General features: G+C 39.1%; 2 protein-coding genes across 3 annotated transcripts in view; both read left to right on the top strand.

Moving 5' to 3' along the window:
- glipr2 (GLI pathogenesis-related 2) overlaps positions 1-9590 on the top strand; it is an 11443-nt gene extending 1853 nt beyond the window's left edge. For both annotated transcript variants that reach the window (XM_026998399.2, XM_026998400.2), the window contains exons 2-16: positions 80-100; positions 744-953; positions 1053-1130; positions 1927-2109; positions 2360-2425; positions 2574-2642; positions 4150-4170; positions 4814-5023; positions 5123-5200; positions 5997-6179; positions 6430-6489; positions 6638-6706; positions 7653-7871; positions 8280-8357; positions 8611-9590. In XM_026998399.2, coding sequence (XP_026854200.2) covers positions 94-100; positions 744-953; positions 1053-1130; positions 1927-2109; positions 2360-2425; positions 2574-2642; positions 4150-4170; positions 4814-5023; positions 5123-5200; positions 5997-6179; positions 6430-6489; positions 6638-6706; positions 7653-7871; positions 8280-8357; positions 8611-8795 — 1716 coding nt within the window. In that variant the 5' untranslated portion in view covers positions 80-93 and the 3' untranslated portion in view covers positions 8796-9590. The remainder of the gene's footprint in view (positions 1-79; positions 101-743; positions 954-1052; positions 1131-1926; positions 2110-2359; positions 2426-2573; positions 2643-4149; positions 4171-4813; positions 5024-5122; positions 5201-5996; positions 6180-6429; positions 6490-6637; positions 6707-7652; positions 7872-8279; positions 8358-8610) is intronic.
- A 4418-nt stretch (positions 9591-14008) lies between these two features.
- Positions 14009-16123, top strand: zgc:55461 (beta-tubulin family protein). Its single transcript, XM_026998548.2, has 4 exons — positions 14009-14109; positions 14440-14548; positions 14638-14748; positions 14964-16123. The coding sequence occupies exons 1-4, from the start codon at positions 14053-14055 to the stop codon at positions 16022-16024; spliced, it is 1338 nt and encodes a 445-aa protein (XP_026854349.1). The 5' UTR covers positions 14009-14052; the 3' UTR covers positions 16025-16123.
- The last annotated feature ends 2629 nt before the right edge of the window (positions 16124-18752 follow it).

Genomic DNA, 18752 nt, shown 5'->3' with positions numbered 1-18752 from the left:
GTTAGTTAGTCAGGCTTCATAAACATAAGTCAACTACATGATTTGTTGAAATAGCATGTTTGTTTTCTCTGTATTACAGAAAACATACCCAATATGACAGGTAAGTGTAAACATTGATCTTATTGTGCATATACCCTTTGGTGGCTTAATAAAATCAGCCACCAAAAAAACCCTTGATAATTGATACTCTTACATTGTATTATTTTTTCTAGCCATGCAAAACAATATCAACCTTCTCAGAGTTAAGCAAACTTGGTTTCCAGTTATGATACCAATTTGCAAAGTTTTCTCCTTTTTTCTTTTATCTTTTACTTTTTCACAAATCAGATGCAAAGTGACATTCCTCTGGAAGTCTAACATTCCAATCACAAATGAAGGACTGTAAATTTTGCATTTTGCTTTACAACTGCCATACATTTGTCAATTTCCTTAGTGTAAAGGTAGAAACAGAAACACAAAAACTGCCATGGTATGTTCTATACTGGGATTCCTTGGAGTGTCTTGGAGTAGAAAATAAAGCAATGTCATTTAGTAGTGGGAGACACACATGGTTATCTGGGAACTGCACCTGCAACTAAACAGGCTTCTTTGCTATCTATTCTTGCCATGGGAAGTGTTCCACACCCTTTTTAAGCACTACCCTCCATCTGACCAGACTGGCCCTTTATTGCTCTGTACCTGCTCTTTTTTGTCTAAGTTCACTAAAGGCACAGCTTTCAGTCTTTCATTTTTATATTGACCAGACAAGAGCTTCGAGGCAGAATTCCTGAAGATGCACAATGCATACCGAAGCCAGCATGGGGCTCCGCCCCTCACTGTGAACCGCACTCTGTGCCGCTCCGCACAGGTATGGGCGGAGCACCTGCTGTCTATCAAAACCCTCAAACACAGTGATGGCAGCTACGGAGAGAACTTGTTCTACACCTTCAGCTCGGGGCCCAAAAAGCTTACAGGCAAGTGAAAGCATTACTTTCCCTGTTGCAGTACCTCTGACTGTAAAGTAATGCAGGTTTCCATGTGTTGTGTGGGTGTACATTGTGTTTCTTGCTTAGGCCACGAGGCAGTGGACAGCTGGTACAGTGAAATCAAGGACTATCGTTTCAACAGGCCTGGATTCACCTCTGGCACAGGTGAACCCTTGTGTATTAGACTTGGCATTTCTGCTGAGGTGCCAATGGAGACCGAAAGTATACAGACGTTATGGTACTGCCAGCACTGGTCTTATGGGATTAAACTGTACAAATTCAGCGTAATTTTGACACAATTTTTTATTCACAAATTTCCAGAGGTGGGCCCAATTATGAGCGTCAATGCACAATTCCCAAAAACCCATAATTTTCTCCTCCCTGAGACCTTTTGTTAATATGCAGCAAACCCAGACATATTTATGTAATGTTCTTGACAGCTTCATTACCTCGAGTTATCTTTGAAGCACAGACAGCATATTATGTCGTCTTCATGACACCCAGAAGTGGGTCCAAAATCATTTTTTCTTTCTTTTCTTTTCCTTTTCTGAACACTAAACCATAAGTATTACCCACAGCACTTCTGTAGCCATAGTTACAATTTCATGACCCTCCTCCCCAATGACCTACGAACTTGCAAAAGTACATGAACGATAATTGGGCTATATCAACCATTTTGTATTGCCAGTCTCCTGACCAAGACACGGCATCAATTTTGCCACTATGATTGTCTAATCTGACATAATGACCATCGTGCAAGAGAACAATATCATGTAGTCTGATCCCAGCATAAGCCATATACAGGCAACAGTGGCCCAGCCAAAACAATTATGAACAGCCTTTTCATAAGACTTCATAATATCTCATATCTCATATCTCATAAGCAGCTCATGAAATAGCTTCAAGGTTCAGACACCTTCGTTGTCAAAATACTAAAGCCCATTTCTGGCTGCATGTACAGGCCATTTCACCCAAGTGATATGGAAGGATACCAAGGAGCTTGGGGTTGGCTTGGCCACAGATGGGGCTATGACCTTTGTGGTGGGCCAGTATCTACCAGCGGGCAACATCAGTAACGCCGGCTACTTTGAGAAGAATGTCCTACCACCAGGCTCCGCTGTAGACACAAAACCGATCCCTACTCGTATGTCAGCCTTTCTGTTTAAGATAGCCAGACCAAGTGTTATTTCATGACTAGAATGATATACAATTCACAAATTGTGGAGAAATAATATGTGGCAAAATTCTGTAATATTCATTTGCATTTAGAATTGAAATAATTCATGTTTTTAGATGAGGCTGTTAGAAAATTCTGTTTATAATACAGTTGTATGATCTTTCTAATTTTGTATGGTTGCTAGTTTTAGGTATAATTAAGATGCTATATTTGATAGGTCCAGTGTGTGGAACTGGAACAGCTAGTGGAGATATTGGCACAACTCAGCCCCAAAAACCAACTGGCAAGTGAAATCTTTTTAATGTCCTTAAACTTTGTCCTTAGAGGACTTCTTATCATACAGTAAAGTCCTAAAGCAATAATAATAAAATAATGATTTTGTGTGCTGATGTTGAAATTATTTTGTCTTTTTTTGTGTTCATTTTTTTAAGCTAAGGACAGCTGGTTCCGTGAAATTAAGGGATTCCACCCTAGCAAACCTGGACCCAGCTCTGGAGCAGGTATACCCCACAGACTGAATTTAAATCTTTTAAAACTTTCCTGCTGTTTAATTTTTGCTCATTCTAATCTTGCAAATGTCCTCAAATACAGAGGATTATATCTTCCCAGACTCTGTATATCTATATAATAATGCCAGTAAAGGGTATAGGAGCACAGTGTGTTTTTTATATGTGTGAATATACTCTAATGACTGCATGCAGGCACCTTTGAAGTATACACAGATACAGGCCATGCATCTGATGCAGTGTTATCTGGCATGTCATGTTTAATACAGTGTGAGTTGCTAGTGTAAAGTGCTGAGTGTGTTTTGTTCAGAGTTTGGTTTCTCAAAGATATTATCATTTGACCAGCCAAACATTTGTTGAGATTAAATCATTTCATGTTACAATGCGCCACACAAACTAAAACTGTGCTACAGTTCTAAGTCCTAACTAAAACCGTCATAATGGCCATAGCTTACACACACGCACACACACACACACACAAACACACCCACACACACACACACACACACACACACACACACACACACACACAAACAAATCATATTGGCATATTGTCTACTATTGAAAGTGTGTATCGGTCCAGACTACTAATCTACATTAAGACTATTAACTATTAAGACATTAACTATTAATTCAGTTAGCCTGTTCTGTGGAGCCTATCTGCCTAAAGGGAAGCCATGGAATTCCAATTGAGGCAGAGCACTGCAAACACAGTCAGTGAGTGCAATCCTTACAGACTTAATTGAGAGGTTTGCTGTGTTTGTGTGTGTGTGTGTGTGTGTGTGTGTGTGTGTGTGTGTGTGTGTGTGTGTGAGAGAGAGAGAGAGAGAGAGAGAGAGAGAGAGAGAGAGAGAGAGAGAGAGATTACAAGACAGCATCGGACCTGGAGGCCTTGTGTGAAGTTTGATTATTTCCCTGCACTTCAACTTGTACATTAGCACGCCCAACAGGTGTATATGAGTAGGTCACACTGTGCTGAACTCCAGGCCTCTAGAATGCACCCTAAGGCATTATCAAAAGTTTCTGTTTGCAATTGTAATAGCAGTGGATTTGCAAAGCACACAAATACAAAGCTGTTTCTGAAGATACAAAAAGCCGATGTGGTTTTAAACCACTCGGCTAAAGTCAAGTGTATAGTACTTTACAATATATTTTCTAAGTAAATATGGAGAAAAAACAGGATGCAAAAGTTTCCTTAACTGTTGGTTTCACAATCTATCTTGAATATCCTTCCATTGTTGTTTCTCATCTCATAGTAATGAGAATGCTGAAATGATCAGTTTATGTTAATTTGGAGTAATTAAAAGTGCTTTGTTTGTTTATATTTTGTTTATTTTAGTGTATCTCATTTTGTAAATTCCCCACTTTCTGTCTAATGACTGTGGCAGGAGATGACATTACTGACTTGACAAAGGGTTGTCTGTTAGTTAGTCAGGCTTCATAAACATAAGTCAACTACATGATTTGTTGAAATAGCATGTTTGTTTTCTCTGTATTACAGAAAACATACCCAATATGACAGGTAAGTGTAAACATTGATCTTATTGTGCATATACCCTTTGGTGGCTTAATAAAATCAGCCACCAAAAAAACCCTTGATAATTGATACTCTTACATTGTATTATTTTTTCTAGCCATGCAAAACAATATCAACCTTCTCAGAGTTAAGCAAACTTGGTTTCCAGTTATGATACCAATTTGCAAAGTTTTCTCCTTTTTTCTTTTATCTTTTACTTTTTCACAAATCAGATGCAAAGTGACATTCCTCTGGAAGTCTAACATTCCAATCACAAATGAAGGACTGTAAATTTTGCATTTTGCTTTACAACTGCCATACATTTGTCAATTTCCTTAGTGTAAAGGTAGAAACAGAAACACAAAAACTGCCATGGTATGTTCTATACTGGGATTCCTTGGAGTGTCTTGGAGTAGAAAATAAAGCAATGTCATTTAGTAGTGGGAGACACACATGGTTATCTGGGAACTGCACCTGCAACTAAACAGGCTTCTTTGCTATCTATTCTTGCCATGGGAAGTGTTCCACACCCTTTTTAAGCACTACCCTCCATCTGACCAGACTGGCCCTTTATTGCTCTGTACCTGCTCTTTTTTGTCTAAGTTCACTAAAGGCACAGCTTTCAGTCTTTCATTTTTATATTGACCAGACAAGAGCTTCGAGGCAGAATTCCTGAAGATGCACAATGCATACCGAAGCCAGCATGGGGCTCCGCCCCTCACTGTGAACCGCACTCTGTGCCGCTCCGCACAGGTATGGGCGGAGCACCTGCTGTCTATCAAAACCCTCAAACACAGTGATGGCAGCTACGGAGAGAACTTGTTCTACACCTTCAGCTCGGGGCCCAAAAAGCTTACAGGCAAGTGAAAGCATTACTTTCCCTGTTGCAGTACCTCTGACTGTAAAGTAATGCAGGTTTCCATGTGTTGTGTGGGTGTACATTGTGTTTCTTGCTTAGGCCACGAGGCAGTGGACAGCTGGTACAGTGAAATCAAGGACTATCGTTTCAACAGGCCTGGATTCACCTCTGGCACAGGTGAACCCTTGTGTATTAGACTTGGCATTTCTGCTGAGGTGCCAATGGAGACCGAAAGTATACAGACGTTATGGTACTGCCAGCACTGGTCTTATGGGATTAAACTGTACAAATTCAGCGTAATTTTGACACAATTTTTTATTCACAAATTTCCAGAGGTGGGCCCAATTATGAGCGTCAATGCACAATTCCCAAAAACCCATAATTTTCTCCTCCCTGAGACCTTTTGTTAATATGCAGCAAACCCAGACATATTTATGTAATGTTCTTGACAGCTTCATTACCTCAAGTTATCTTTGAAGCACAGACAGCATATTATGTCGTCTTCATGACACCCAGAAGTGGGTCCAAAATCATTTTTTCTTTCTTTTCTTTTCCTTTTCTGAACACTAAACCATAAGTATTACCCACAGCACTTCTGTAGCCATAGTTACAATTTCATGACCCTCCTCCCCAATGACCTACGAACTTGCAAAAGTACATGAACGATAATTGGGCTATATCAACCATTTTGTATTGCCAGTCTCCTGACCAAGACACGGCATCAATTTTGCCACTATGATTGTCTAATCTGACATAATGACCATCGTGCAAGAGAACAATATCATGTAGTCTGATCCCAGCATAAGCCATATACAGGCAACAGTGGCCCAGCCAAAACAATTATGAACAGCCTTTTCATAAGACTTCATAATATCTCATATCTCATATCTCATAAGCAGCTCATGAAATAGCTTCAAGGTTCAGACACCTTCGTTGTCAAAATACTAAAGCCCATTTCTGGCTGCATGTACAGGCCATTTCACCCAAGTGATATGGAAGGATACCAAGGAGCTTGGGGTTGGCTTGGCCACAGATGGGGCTATGACCTTTGTGGTGGGCCAGTATCTACCAGCGGGCAACATCAGTAACGCCGGCTACTTTGAGAAGAATGTCCTACCACCAGGCTCCGCTGTAGACACAAAACCGATCCCTACTCGTATGTCAGCCTTTCTGTTTAAGATAGCCAGACCAAGTGTTATTTCATGACTAGAATGATATACAATTCACAAATTGTGGAGAAATAATATGTGGCAAAATTCTGTAATATTCATTTGCATTTAGAATTGAAATAATTCATGTTTTTAGATGAGGCTGTTAGAAAATTCTGTTTATAATACAGTTGTATGATCTTTCTAATTTTGTATGGTTGCTAGTTTTAGATATAATTAAGATGCTATATTTGATAGGTCCAGTGTGTGGAACTGGAACAGCTAGTGGAGATATAAGTCAGCCCCAAAAACCAACTGGCAAGTGAAATCTTTTTAATGTCCTTAAACTTTGTCCTTAGAGGACTTCTTATCATACAGTAAAGTCCTAAAGCAATAATAATAAAATAATGATTTTGTGTGCTGATGTTGAAATTATTTTGTCTTTTTTTGTGTTCGTTTTTTTAAGCTAAGGACAGCTGGTTCAGTGAAATTAAAGGATTCCACCCTAGCAAACCTGGACCCAGCTCTGGAGCAGGTACACCCCACAGACTGAATTTAAATCTTTTAAAACTTTCCTGCTGTTTAATTTTTGCTCATTCTAATCTTGCAAATGTCCTCAAATACAGAGGATTATATCTTCCCAGACTCTGTATATTTATATAATAATGCCAGTAAAGGGTATAGGAGCACAGTGTGTTTTTTATATGTGTGAATATACTCTAATGACTGCATGCAGGCACCTTTGAAGTATACACAGATGCAGGCCATGCATCTGATGCAGTGTTATCTGGCATGTCATGTTTAATACAGTGTGAGTTGCTAGTGTAAAGTGCTGAATGTGTTTTGTTCAGAGTTTGGTTTCTCAAAGATATTATCATTTGACCAGCCAAACATTTGTTGAGATTAAATCATTTCATGTTACAATGCACCAAACAAACTAAAACTGTGCTACAGTTCTAAGTCCTAACTAAAACCATCATAATGGCCATAGCTCACACACACACACACACACACACACACACACACACACACACACACACACACAAATCATATTAGCATATTGTCTGCTCTTGAAAGTGAGTATCGGTCCAGACTACTAATCTACATTAAGACTATTAACTTTCCAATCAGGCCATTTCAGCATCTTATGCTCTGAGAAGAATGTCCCACCACCAAGCTCCACTGCAGACAGAAAGTCAGCTATCACTGGTACTTAAGCATTTTGGCTGATTAGTTTGATTGAGCTCTGTCATAATTTGTCACACAATGTTCAACTTAATGAAAAACATAATGGCCTAAAGGACATATAAAACATCTCACAGTGTATCTGACTAAATCTAAATAACTGTCCTGGTTTAGATTCTTCTTGCCCTGAACAGTGGAAGTGAGGTTTTGTTTTTCAGTTTTTAATCAAGTTTATTTTACATCTCCTCTCTCTACCTATCGCTCTCTGTCTGTCTATTTCTCTCTCTCCTACAAAGACAAAAACTTGGCTCAATTCCGTAACCAGCTGCTGGCAGCAGTGAACCGTTACCGTCAGCGACACAGGGTGCAACCTGTGTCACTATGCCCCACCCTCTCCAAAGAGGCCCAGGATTGGGCAGCTCACCTGGTGAGCATTAAGACCCTGAAGAACAGCCAGAAAGGCCATGGAGAAAGCATGTCATACAAATGGACATCCACTTTGGCAGCACCCACTGGTAAATTAGACCACAGAAAACCTAGCTTTTTCCTTTCAAATATATACTTAAACAAATGTAAAAGATCAGAAATATTCAACTATGCACTACAAACCCAGTACTGGATTTTGTAGTCGGTAACTGAATAGATAATGTAGCCCATTAAGCACGTTATCATCATGCCTGATTCCATTGTAAAGGGAGTTTGGGAAATCTGTAGTACCTGAACCCCTCGGCTGTAATTTTCAATAACTATTCTTTATGACATCAATTTATGTCCAGTAATTAAAACATCTAGATTTGGTTTCAACATCCTATGTTCACATTCTCTAAAATAGAAATGATACACTGTGTTTAACCTGTATGAGTGCTCAATTATTTTTATAAATTAGTATTATTTATATGTTTTTTGCTTTTACTTTCCTGTAGCTGAAGAAGTTGCTGAGTCATGGTACAATGAATGTACAAAGTACAACTTCTCTTCGCCTGGATTTCAAAACGGAAGTGGTATGTTGCACAGCTTCGAAAAGCATTAGCTCACATCCTCTGATTTAATACATTAATTAGCAACCTAACATTAACATTAACCTAACATGCAAAACATCTGTGAGATAAACATTTGACCCCTGTCTCAATCAAAATAAGATTTTACAAATTTTTCATCCTATGTTCCAATGTTTTTATTTATATGTTTCAAAAATATGACAGTGTAAACCAAATCCCAAATACTCATACAGATTCTTTTGTGTGGGACTGTTAGGTAACTTCACCCAGATGGTGTGGAAGTCTACAGAGCGTGCTGGAGTTGGACTAGCAACAGATGGGAAGGGCATGTTCATCACTGTAGCCTTTTATGAGCCAGCTGGAAACATCAGTAATCATGGCTACTTTCAGGACAACGTGAAACCAGCTGAGGCAGGAGCTCGCGGACATGACTTTAGTTAAAGGCTGCTCAGCAGTACAGAAGAGAGCCCTACAGCTGGGGCTCACAATCCAAGCACATCTGGGTCATGCACCTTTCATAGCCAGTGGATCTCTGGAACAAAATCTTGCTTTTGTAATTAGTGACAAGAGTTGCACTGCTCCAATTGCCATATTGCCAGATATCTGCATCTGATTGTACTAATATACATGGAGTTAGACTCATGCCACATTAAGAATCAGTGAGGCAAGGGAAGTACGGGGGAAAGAAATCATAATAATAATAACATTGCTTTACATGTTATCTAAAACATGGACACTCAAACTTGGTGGCTAATGTCCCAGCTAAAGTGAAGAGTGCCCTCCAACTAATCATTGCTGTTGTTATTGCTGTGCTGATCTCTGTGGTTATAGCTGTGTTCCTGAGGGTAGTTTCAGCAAGTGCTGCATATTTCCTCTAACAGATCAGCAGATGGCACCCTAAAGCTACCACAGGTCCACATCAATGTTAGGGGCAATAATGCTCATGTACTCTACAGATTTTGCCGCTTGTTGCTGTGCACTATTACGTGTGCACTATTAAGTATATACTTTTGAGTGTGATATCAACCATGCTGTGGAAGTTATATACTTCCATGATTGTTGCTTTTTTGATTGATTGATTGATTGATTGATTGATTGATTGATTGATTGATTGATTGATTGATTAGTTATGTCAGTAACCACATGTAAGGTTATTAGGCCAAAATGTTCACTTATATCCTGAAAAACATCAAATGAACATCAAATGAACATCAATAAAGTTCTGAACTGAACTTGCCTCTGTAACCATGTAACCGTTTTTCAAAAAGTGCAATAAAAATGCAGTCATGCCTACCCCAAACCCCATGCCCAACCCCCCCACCCCCCCATCCCCCAATAAATAAAAGTGACAACGAAGTATTAAATTTGTGATTATGAACCCATATGTGGTTGGTATGACAATCTACAGTGATGAGCTGAATTATACAGTGCAGTTAGCTTTCTGATTCAATTCAAAGTTTGGCTCAGGCATTCAACAAAGGTGGTGGTGATGTGGGTGTGTGTCTGTATGCTTAATAAGATAAGACAATAGAATCCTGAACTGAACTTGCCTCTGGGCAACCATGTAACTGTTTTTCTGAAAATGCAATAAACTTTACAGTAGTAGGAGCCTTTGCCCATGACTGTGGAATGAGGTCCTCTTTCTCCAGTTAAATGGAAAAATGCAAACTCATGCAACCCCCAACCCCCGTGCCCACCTCTCAACAATCAAAAATAATAATAATACATGAGGCAGGTTGAGTGGGAAGACCAAACCAGAATGGCAGGTTTTCCTTTTATGTGGCCCAACTAGTTCATTGTCATTCCAACAGAGAAATATGAGACAAGGTAATCTGATGATCTCCTTGTGCCAGTTGGAATGCTCACACCTTAGACCATAAACAGGTCAAATGTATAACATCTGGGAATAAGTATATGGTGTAGATATATATATAACAAATACAAATTGGCTGAGAACCATGACAAAAGTACAACAGGATGTCACCTTGCTGTATATGATTAACACTGGAATACAAATTCAGACTGAAGCAACAGATTTAAAAAGTTTTTTATGGAGAAAGAGAAGTCCATATTGTGTTCTTTCATGTATGTGCAGATTTGTTTGACCTTGCTGGCTGGAGGATGATGGTTTGTTGCATACCATTTTCATCAGCATCAGTCTACACTACCTTAATGCTGGGTTGAGGTAAAACTATGTTTCAGAGCTTAACAGTGTTAGATTTATAATCTTATTTTCACATCTATGACAAAGTAACTAAGAAAGGCAAATAGAAATAAGGGGAAAATGGAAAAGTAATGAATGGAAACTGCTTTTACTGTTCTGACACACACATACATTGGCACGTCCTACACCCACGTACCCATACACATTCACCCAGGACAATCTGCCCCTGCCCTGCTGAATATAAAGCAAAGCCTACGGGTGTTTTTATCTTGCCGCTTATTTGTCCCACTCAAAAATTCAGACTTGGCTCACAATGATTTGATTGGCTATTGTGCTGGCATCCAATTGGGTGGGTGTTTTGTAGGTATTTTTTTGAAAACTGGTTTTGAAAGTTGAAGGCTGATCATGGCCCCACTTAATAAATCATAACTCTGTGGTATGTCAGAAAATGTGATAAAATGAGGACATGTTCTATAAATATATTACAAACAAGATATCAGATTGTCTTTTGAATAGGGCTTATATAATTTTTGTTTCAGACTGAGTATGTGATTTTCTCTATCTGATTATATCTGAAGTCTACACACCAGGAACAGTGTTTAATTAAATTTGTTTTTCACCCACATCCATCAGCCACGAAATGCATGAAAATAATGGATCCCATCAACATTAACCAACTGCACACTGTCATGATGTGTGTTCCTGCTCCTCTTATGTGAGTCCCCGTGTGCCTCAGGTTTCTGGAACAGTGGCAGCAGCCGTTTCTATAGAGCTGTTTTGTTTGCCTCAGTGGTGGAAGGGGATTTTGTTCCAGTTGGGTTAACTTTCCTCCTGGGGTTCACCAGCAACAGCCTGCCAATGAAAACACAGTCAGGCAATATCCAACCACCTTAGCAAAGGAGCAACTGGCCTCCGTGTCTGATACATGGTGGCCAAAATTTGCTCTGAGGGCTTTTTGAAGCTCTCAGTTCTGAGAATATAACTTTGTGTAGAAGGATACCTGGTCTGAAACATGTTGGTAAAATGTGTATGTATGTGGTGTAATTAAATATGTCAAGAAATAATAGTTTAACATAGAATATAATTAAATGTTTATTAAAATATTGTGAGCTATTTTTCATTCATAAGACTATGCTAATATTGTACACTATATTAATATTCATTAGAGTTGTTAAAATAATGATCTGCTATTTATGATAAATTTGACCAAAAAATACTAAATTTGTGATTATGAACCCATTTGTGGTTGGTATGACAGTCTACAGTGATGAGCTGAATTATACAATGATGTTAGCTTTCAAATCCCCCACTTTGCTGATTCAAAGATTGCCTCAGGCATTCAACAGAGATGGTGGTGGTGGTGTGTGTGTGTGTGTGTGTGTGTGTGTGTGTGTGTGTATGTGTGTGTGTGTGTGTGTGTGTGTGTTTAGGAGAGAGGGTGGGTGTGTAGTAGGTTTGTGTAAGGCAATACACTGCAGTACATTAATAATTAAATATTCCTTCAGCAACAGTTTTACAGCTGTTGTTTACTCTCTCTCTCTAATTCTCTCTCTCTCTTCCTCCCACACACATACACACACAGAGAACCTTTCAATTTAAGACCATCCCAATGCTAAATAAATAACTTACCAGTGATCTAGCTCTAAGAATATTGGATTATTGGATTACATAACTGTAGTTAATGTTTGGATCACAATCATTTCTGAATATTTTCTGCTCCAAATAAATGTAGATAACATAATCCTTCCAATGTTGCAGTCAAAGCATTTAGTCAGCATACTGATTATGTATATAATCATATTAAACTAATGATGAGAGCAATCTATAACTATTTTATTAAACCTGAAAACAGAAACTAATGATAACTTAAGGGTTGTAAAGAAATAAATGTATCCTCATCTAAAAAGTGGAGAGAGGGTATGTATGAATATCTATACTGTAGATGCATGCATGTCAGCATACTTTTAATATCATTAAACTCCCCTGCTGTGATAAATAATGTATTCCCACAGCCCTTAATCCAATCTGGCTTTGTGTAAGATCAGTTCACACCTGCACAAACGCTGCACCCCATCCGGTTCTGTTTCATGCAACCCATCGCCCATGAATAATGAATAGGTGCATGCTGTGGTGCCACCAAATACACCCACATTAACAGTGCAATGCACAGTGCATGCATGCAAATTCACAAGCATAAACACACTTATGAGCTAACAGAACTTGCATCACTTTTAAATCCAATTGGAAATTATCATTGCTACAGCTTTTTAATAATGGTACTAATAATCTTATTGAGTCAAAAAAGTGTCGCCTCAGTGTTCACCAATATCACCCAGGCTATCGGTGTTTGATATGTGTAGTGTTTTATACATCAGTCCTCAGAATGTGAACATTAGCTTTCAAAAGCAGGATATCAAGATACTCTGGATATACTCTTTATATGATGATATCGATTTATAGCTAACGCTGTAATTTAACATTAAAATCTTCATATTAGATTTCAGTAGTAGGCAAAGCTTAATGAAATAGAAGTTCCAAATATCATTTTCAAAATTTGCCTGTTTTAATTTTCATTTAGGCATTGTACTGATAAATATGTTAAATTAATGCTGAAATGCTAAAGTAGACACCTGGTCATTTATCCTTTGTTTTGAGACCATTCTATGATTTTTACATAGAGGCAATAAAGAATATCATGGAGGCTGAAATAAAACCATTTTTATTCAAAATGAAGGTCCATGCGATTTTTCAAAAATATGTTTGTCAGGCAATACTGAGGGTACAGCATTTTTGCACTTGTTTGCTGAACAATAAGTTTTGATGCAGGTATTCATACTATATAATATTTTCCAGTAGCAAATACGGAGTCACTCCAGTGAAAATATCTAAACATGTACCCATGTGTTTGGATTGTTGGTGTTTGGATGTAGACCCTTGCTGTGGGTGTATATCTGACATTATCTTTTAATTTAACATCAGGTTTAATCCAAGACGCTTTAAAGAAATAATGAGGTACATTTAATGTATGAAATGCGTGCTTAAACATTTTCACAGGAGTGAAACCGTGTTTACCGTTGGAAAATATGGTACCCTAAATATACATGCATCAAAACTTACAATACAATGAACGAGTCCAAACATGCCGTAACTACCCTCGGTATTGCCTAGCAACATCTAAGCCTATCTTAGTAAAAAATAAATAGTTGAGCACAATCTGCCATGAGTGATAATTGCTGTTAAAAAAAGGGTTATGACCTTGCGCGATTACCAAAAGACAAAGCGTCTCTAAGGGAGCGGCAACGACTGTAACCATTGGTAACGGAATACAATCTTTTTTCGCCAATCAAATGCCTCGAATTCAATAGGTCTGTTTGGTATACCAATTAAAGTTTGATAAAAAATTAACTGACGTTTCATTCATCCATTCAGCGTCCGTTCCATCGTATATAAATCTCTGTAACGACTTTTTGATGTTCGAGTGTTGCTGTTGAAGTCAGTTTGACATAATCTATTCTGTCTAATAAACGCTTCACAATGAGGGAAATTGTTCACCTGCAGGCTGGTCAGTGTGGGAACCAAATTGGTGCCAAAGTAAGTTTGAGTTACCGCGGCGCTGCTTACACTGTGTTAGCACTGCTATCTAGCTTGGAAAATCTACCAATTTGGCTTGGTTAGCTGTAGTCGCTTAGCGACACGAAAAAGCTGCTGACTTGATGATTAGCTAACGCTAGCCATCCTAGGTTATCTTTTTAAAATCTTTTCTTTGCCTCGGTTAGTGAACTAGATAGCATTGCAAGTGTTTGAGCTAGTTTATCGCGATGTGCACTGGTATTTTTCTCACAACTGTAATGTGTATTTAATAAAATTTGAACTGCTTAATGACTGATAACTCACCGTTAACTTTCCCTAATGCTATTCTAGTTTTGGGAGGTGATCAGCGATGAACATGGAATCGACCCCACCGGCACTTACCACGGTGACAGCGACTTGCAGTTGGAGCGGATTAACGTATACTATAACGAAGCAACTGGTAAATTAAGACTTCGTATAAAGAACGGTGTCACGTTTATCATTTACATTTTAGCTTCTTGCCTAGATAGTAATGTTGTGATCCAACAGGTGGAAAATATGTCCCACGCGCTGTGCTCGTGGATCTGGAGCCTGGAACAATGGACTCTGTAAGATCTGGTCCTTTTGGGCAAGTGTTCAGACCTGACAACTTTGTCTTTGGTGGGTATATAAGATGAAGTATGTTATCCTCTTGACTTGTATTTGTATTGCAACTATTCATACTTGTATCTAATGTGTTTAACTTGGTTGCTGTCAGGAAACTTAGATTTTTCATGAGGAAGATGAATAGCTTATGAATATTTAGTGCATTCTAGCTGCTTTTTAGAGGCTTGTTTTCATGGTAGCCTAAGATAAACTGAAGTTTCTTGCAACAGGTCAGAGTGGGGCTGGGAATAACTGGGCCAAGGGTCATTACACTGAGGGTGCTGAGCTGGTGGACTCTGTGCTGGATGTGGTACGCAAGGAGGCTGAGAGCTGTGATTGCCTGCAGGGTTTCCAGCTGACTCACTCCTTGGGTGGAGGCACCGGGTCTGGCATGGGCACCCTGCTCATCAGCAAGATCCGTGAGGAGTATCCAGACCGTATCATGAACACCTTTAGTGTGGTCCCATCCCCTAAAGTCTCAGACACTGTGGTTGAACCCTACAATGCCACCCTGTCTGTCCACCAGCTGGTGGAGAACACAGATGAGACTTACTGCATTGACAACGAGGCACTCTATGACATTTGTTTCCGCACACTCAAGCTCACCACACCCACCTATGGTGACCTCAACCACCTTGTGTCTGCCACAATGAGTGGTGTGACCACTTGCCTGCGCTTCCCAGGCCAGCTAAATGCTGACCTGCGCAAGCTAGCTGTCAACATGGTGCCCTTCCCACGTCTGCACTTTTTCATGCCAGGTTTTGCTCCACTTACTAGCAGGGGGAGCCAGCAATACCGTGCCCTAACTGTTCCTGAGCTCACCCAGCAGATGTTCGACGCTAAGAACATGATGGCAGCGTGCGACCCACGCCACGGCCGTTACCTCACAGTGGCCGCCGTCTTCCGCGGCCGCATGTCAATGAAGGAGGTGGACGAGCAGATGCTCAATGTCCAGAACAAGAACAGCAGCTACTTTGTGGAGTGGATCCCCAACAACGTCAAGACGGCCGTGTGCGACATCCCGCCCCGCGGCCTCAAGATGGCCGCCACCTTCATTGGCAACAGCACGGCCATCCAGGAGCTGTTCAAGCGTATCTCTGAGCAGTTCACCGCCATGTTCCGCCGCAAGGCATTCCTGCACTGGTACACGGGCGAGGGCATGGATGAGATGGAGTTCACGGAGGCTGAGAGCAACATGAATGACCTGGTGTCTGAGTACCAGCAGTACCAGGATGCCACAGCTGAGGAGGAGGGGGAGTTTGAGGAAGAGGCGGAAGAGGAGCTGGCATAAGCCCTGCCCCCTTTGCAAATGTTCCCTTTTGATCATCAAAATGCTGTAATGTTAATCTTCAAAAATTTCTATTAAAGAACTAACTTTGGTGTTTCTCTTGAAGGTTTCTTCATAAGTCATTAAAGATTACAACTTTTATGAGAATTGCTGTGTTGTAGAGCTGCACTCAATTATGCAGATGACTATGGTGGCATTCTAACCCAATGTGAAATTCAGTGCAAAATTGATTTGGATTGTCTAGGCTTTGGAATTGATCACCTTGTTGAAAGTAAGGTTTTACATATAGGTTAGTTTCACTACCAATAGCAATGCAACATGGTTTCGTGTGTCCTGTTGTCCCAGAAATGCTTTGATGGTGCATGGTTACTAACTTCATGTAACTTTCTGTTGTGTTGTACACAATCTCAAACTTCTGACCTAAACAGTTAAGAGCTTCTGAAAATTATAACTCATGACTTGTTATACTGGAGCTGACTTGTAATTCTCTTTAAACCAAGAGTTAAAGTAATACAGAAATATTAAACATCCCAGAAGGTTAACCTAAAAAGCTGAGTCTTAAGTAACAATTCAAAGAGGGGTCAGTATTCTATAACTAAGGTGCTATACAAGAAAAATCTCACCCTTGAGTTTGCAGGAAGACTGCTGTAGAGTGAGCGCATAAAGAGCCAGGAGGAGTTTAAGACTTCACCAGGTCACAGAGGTAAACTGGAGCTACACCTTAAAATAGCTTCCTCTACGTACTTAATGAAGAATATATACAGGGAGCTAGTGTAGCTTAGCAAGTACAGGAGTAATTTGAACATGAAATGGAAGTGTGGGTGAGAACTGACAGAATAATAATCAGGTAATACTGCCTTTACCTGCCAACCTGGTCTGAAGCCAGAGGGATCAAGAGAAAAGTGCCAGCTTTGTCCCAGCAGCAACATGAAGTCCAGCACAACTGCAGCATATACAGATGTAAATCACACATGGGCACGTGTATGCACACACACACACCTATGCTTACTGCCCAAATTGTTTAGTGCAAGCTACACACATTCAGTGTGTTTTGTTATAGGAGGGTATTTAGAGTTTATATTTGAAACATAATAAATAAGGAAAATAAGCCATAATAGTGTATTGATTTATTTTCAACACATAATTTACAGGATATTAAAGAATCTGATTGCAAAATGAAGATTTGAATGGTGGTATATATGATATGATTATCACTAAAGCTTCACAATCTTATTTCAGCAGCTGTACATTAGCAAGGGATCTCTTGAGTTCAGGTGAAATATGTGAAGATGTTTGCTGCCCTCTTGTGTCCTCTGGTGTCCAGAAATGACAGGTGACAAGAACAGACACACAGTGGCTCCTATTTTCAGTGTGGAGATTTATATTATATGTATATTATAATTAGCATATGTGTTGAATCAGGTGTACAAATAGGTATACCAACATGCATAACATTGGTTTTATTTTAAGGTAAATTAGTATTAAGGCCCCAGTTATCCATAATTATCTTACTTGAGATAATGGCTTGCAACTGCTGTCCAGTTATTAGACATGACACGCAAAAATTTATTTTTGAAAATATTACAAACGATTAGTCAGTAACTAAAATCTGCCAATCCTTCAATTAACTCTAGTCATTTTCTTCCAGCAGATGGAGCTGTATTGTTAGTATTTAATTTTGCCACTTACGCCTATGGATAAGATACACCGACAGCATCTAAATAAACACATAAAGCAACTTAAAAACCAAACATTTTGTTACATCTATTTATTCAGTTTACATTTTCTTCCACAATCCAATAGAGAATATAGAGCAATATTTAATAAGATGTAAACAATAAAATAATCACAATGATTAGAAATTTTAGGGTCTAGATTTAGACTTTCTTTATCCATTGATATATATCCATAATGTATCTAAGGAACACTTACTTGCATAGACATTCAGTGATTACCTTGTTATGACTGAAAGAGACTTGCCACATAGTGTAAAATAAAGTAGTGGTTATAAGTGAGCAGGTTTGTAATGAAATAATTCAATACAAAATCTACACTTGAAATTTCTGTTAGAATTAAAGGCAACATAGATGCACAAAGATTCATCTCCTGTGGAATCGGCAGGAAGCAGCAATGAGATTCACCTTTCATCACTGCAGTGTCATAAGAGACTATTATTTCATAGAGAAGGTTCAAATTGCCATCATTCTTATAGCTGAACAAATATGGATGTTTTTTTGATTAGATTAGACAATTGACATTATTAATTTAGAAGATTGATGTTTACTGATGTTTTTCCACTATTTTAACCAACAAAGACATTCACTACTTCAATGAATTTTGCTGTGCAACAGTGTTTCAATAATCTTGTGAGAAAATGTATGGGAGTGTTTTTAGAGGCAGAGTAATTGTCAGTTACTGTACCTCTCTTATGCATGGACAAAAGTTTATTAAAGGTTTAAAAAGGAAGCCTCATGAAATTGCCATCAGGAGAAGAAGACAAATAATTATGTGAAAAGCTATTTAAATGCAACAAGGATTGCATTAATTAAACGGTGCTGCAATCTGGCCCAATTTCATGGAACATTGAGGGAGCTCTGGGTAGAATTGCTTTTAAACTGCAACGGAGCCGAGGGAAGGAGAGAACATTAATTGAATCAGCTAGCTGTGTTGTGAATCCGGGATCACAGAGGAAGGCCTCATTTGGTGAGTAATGGCGTCTTCACTTGTATGT

This window comes from Electrophorus electricus, chromosome 6, assembly GCF_013358815.1.
Source record: "Electrophorus electricus isolate fEleEle1 chromosome 6, fEleEle1.pri, whole genome shotgun sequence".
In the NCBI taxonomy this organism is placed as follows: domain Eukaryota; kingdom Metazoa; phylum Chordata; class Actinopteri; order Gymnotiformes; family Gymnotidae; genus Electrophorus; species Electrophorus electricus.
The sequence above is the reverse complement of the archived record's forward strand: the minus strand, read 5'-3'. Positions and strand labels throughout refer to the sequence as shown.

Excerpts from the sequence above, each read along its gene's own strand:
- zgc:55461 (XM_026998548.2), top strand. The coding sequence starts at position 14,053 with ATGAGGGAAATTGTTCACCTGCAGGCTGGTCAGTGTGGGAACCAAATT. Across the intron at positions 14,549-14,637 it reads ATACTATAACGAAGCAACTG|GTGGAAAATATGTCCCACGC; the intron begins GTAAATTAAGAC and ends GTGATCCAACAG. Across the intron at positions 14,749-14,963 it reads ACCTGACAACTTTGTCTTTG|GTCAGAGTGGGGCTGGGAAT; the intron begins GTGGGTATATAA and ends TTCTTGCAACAG.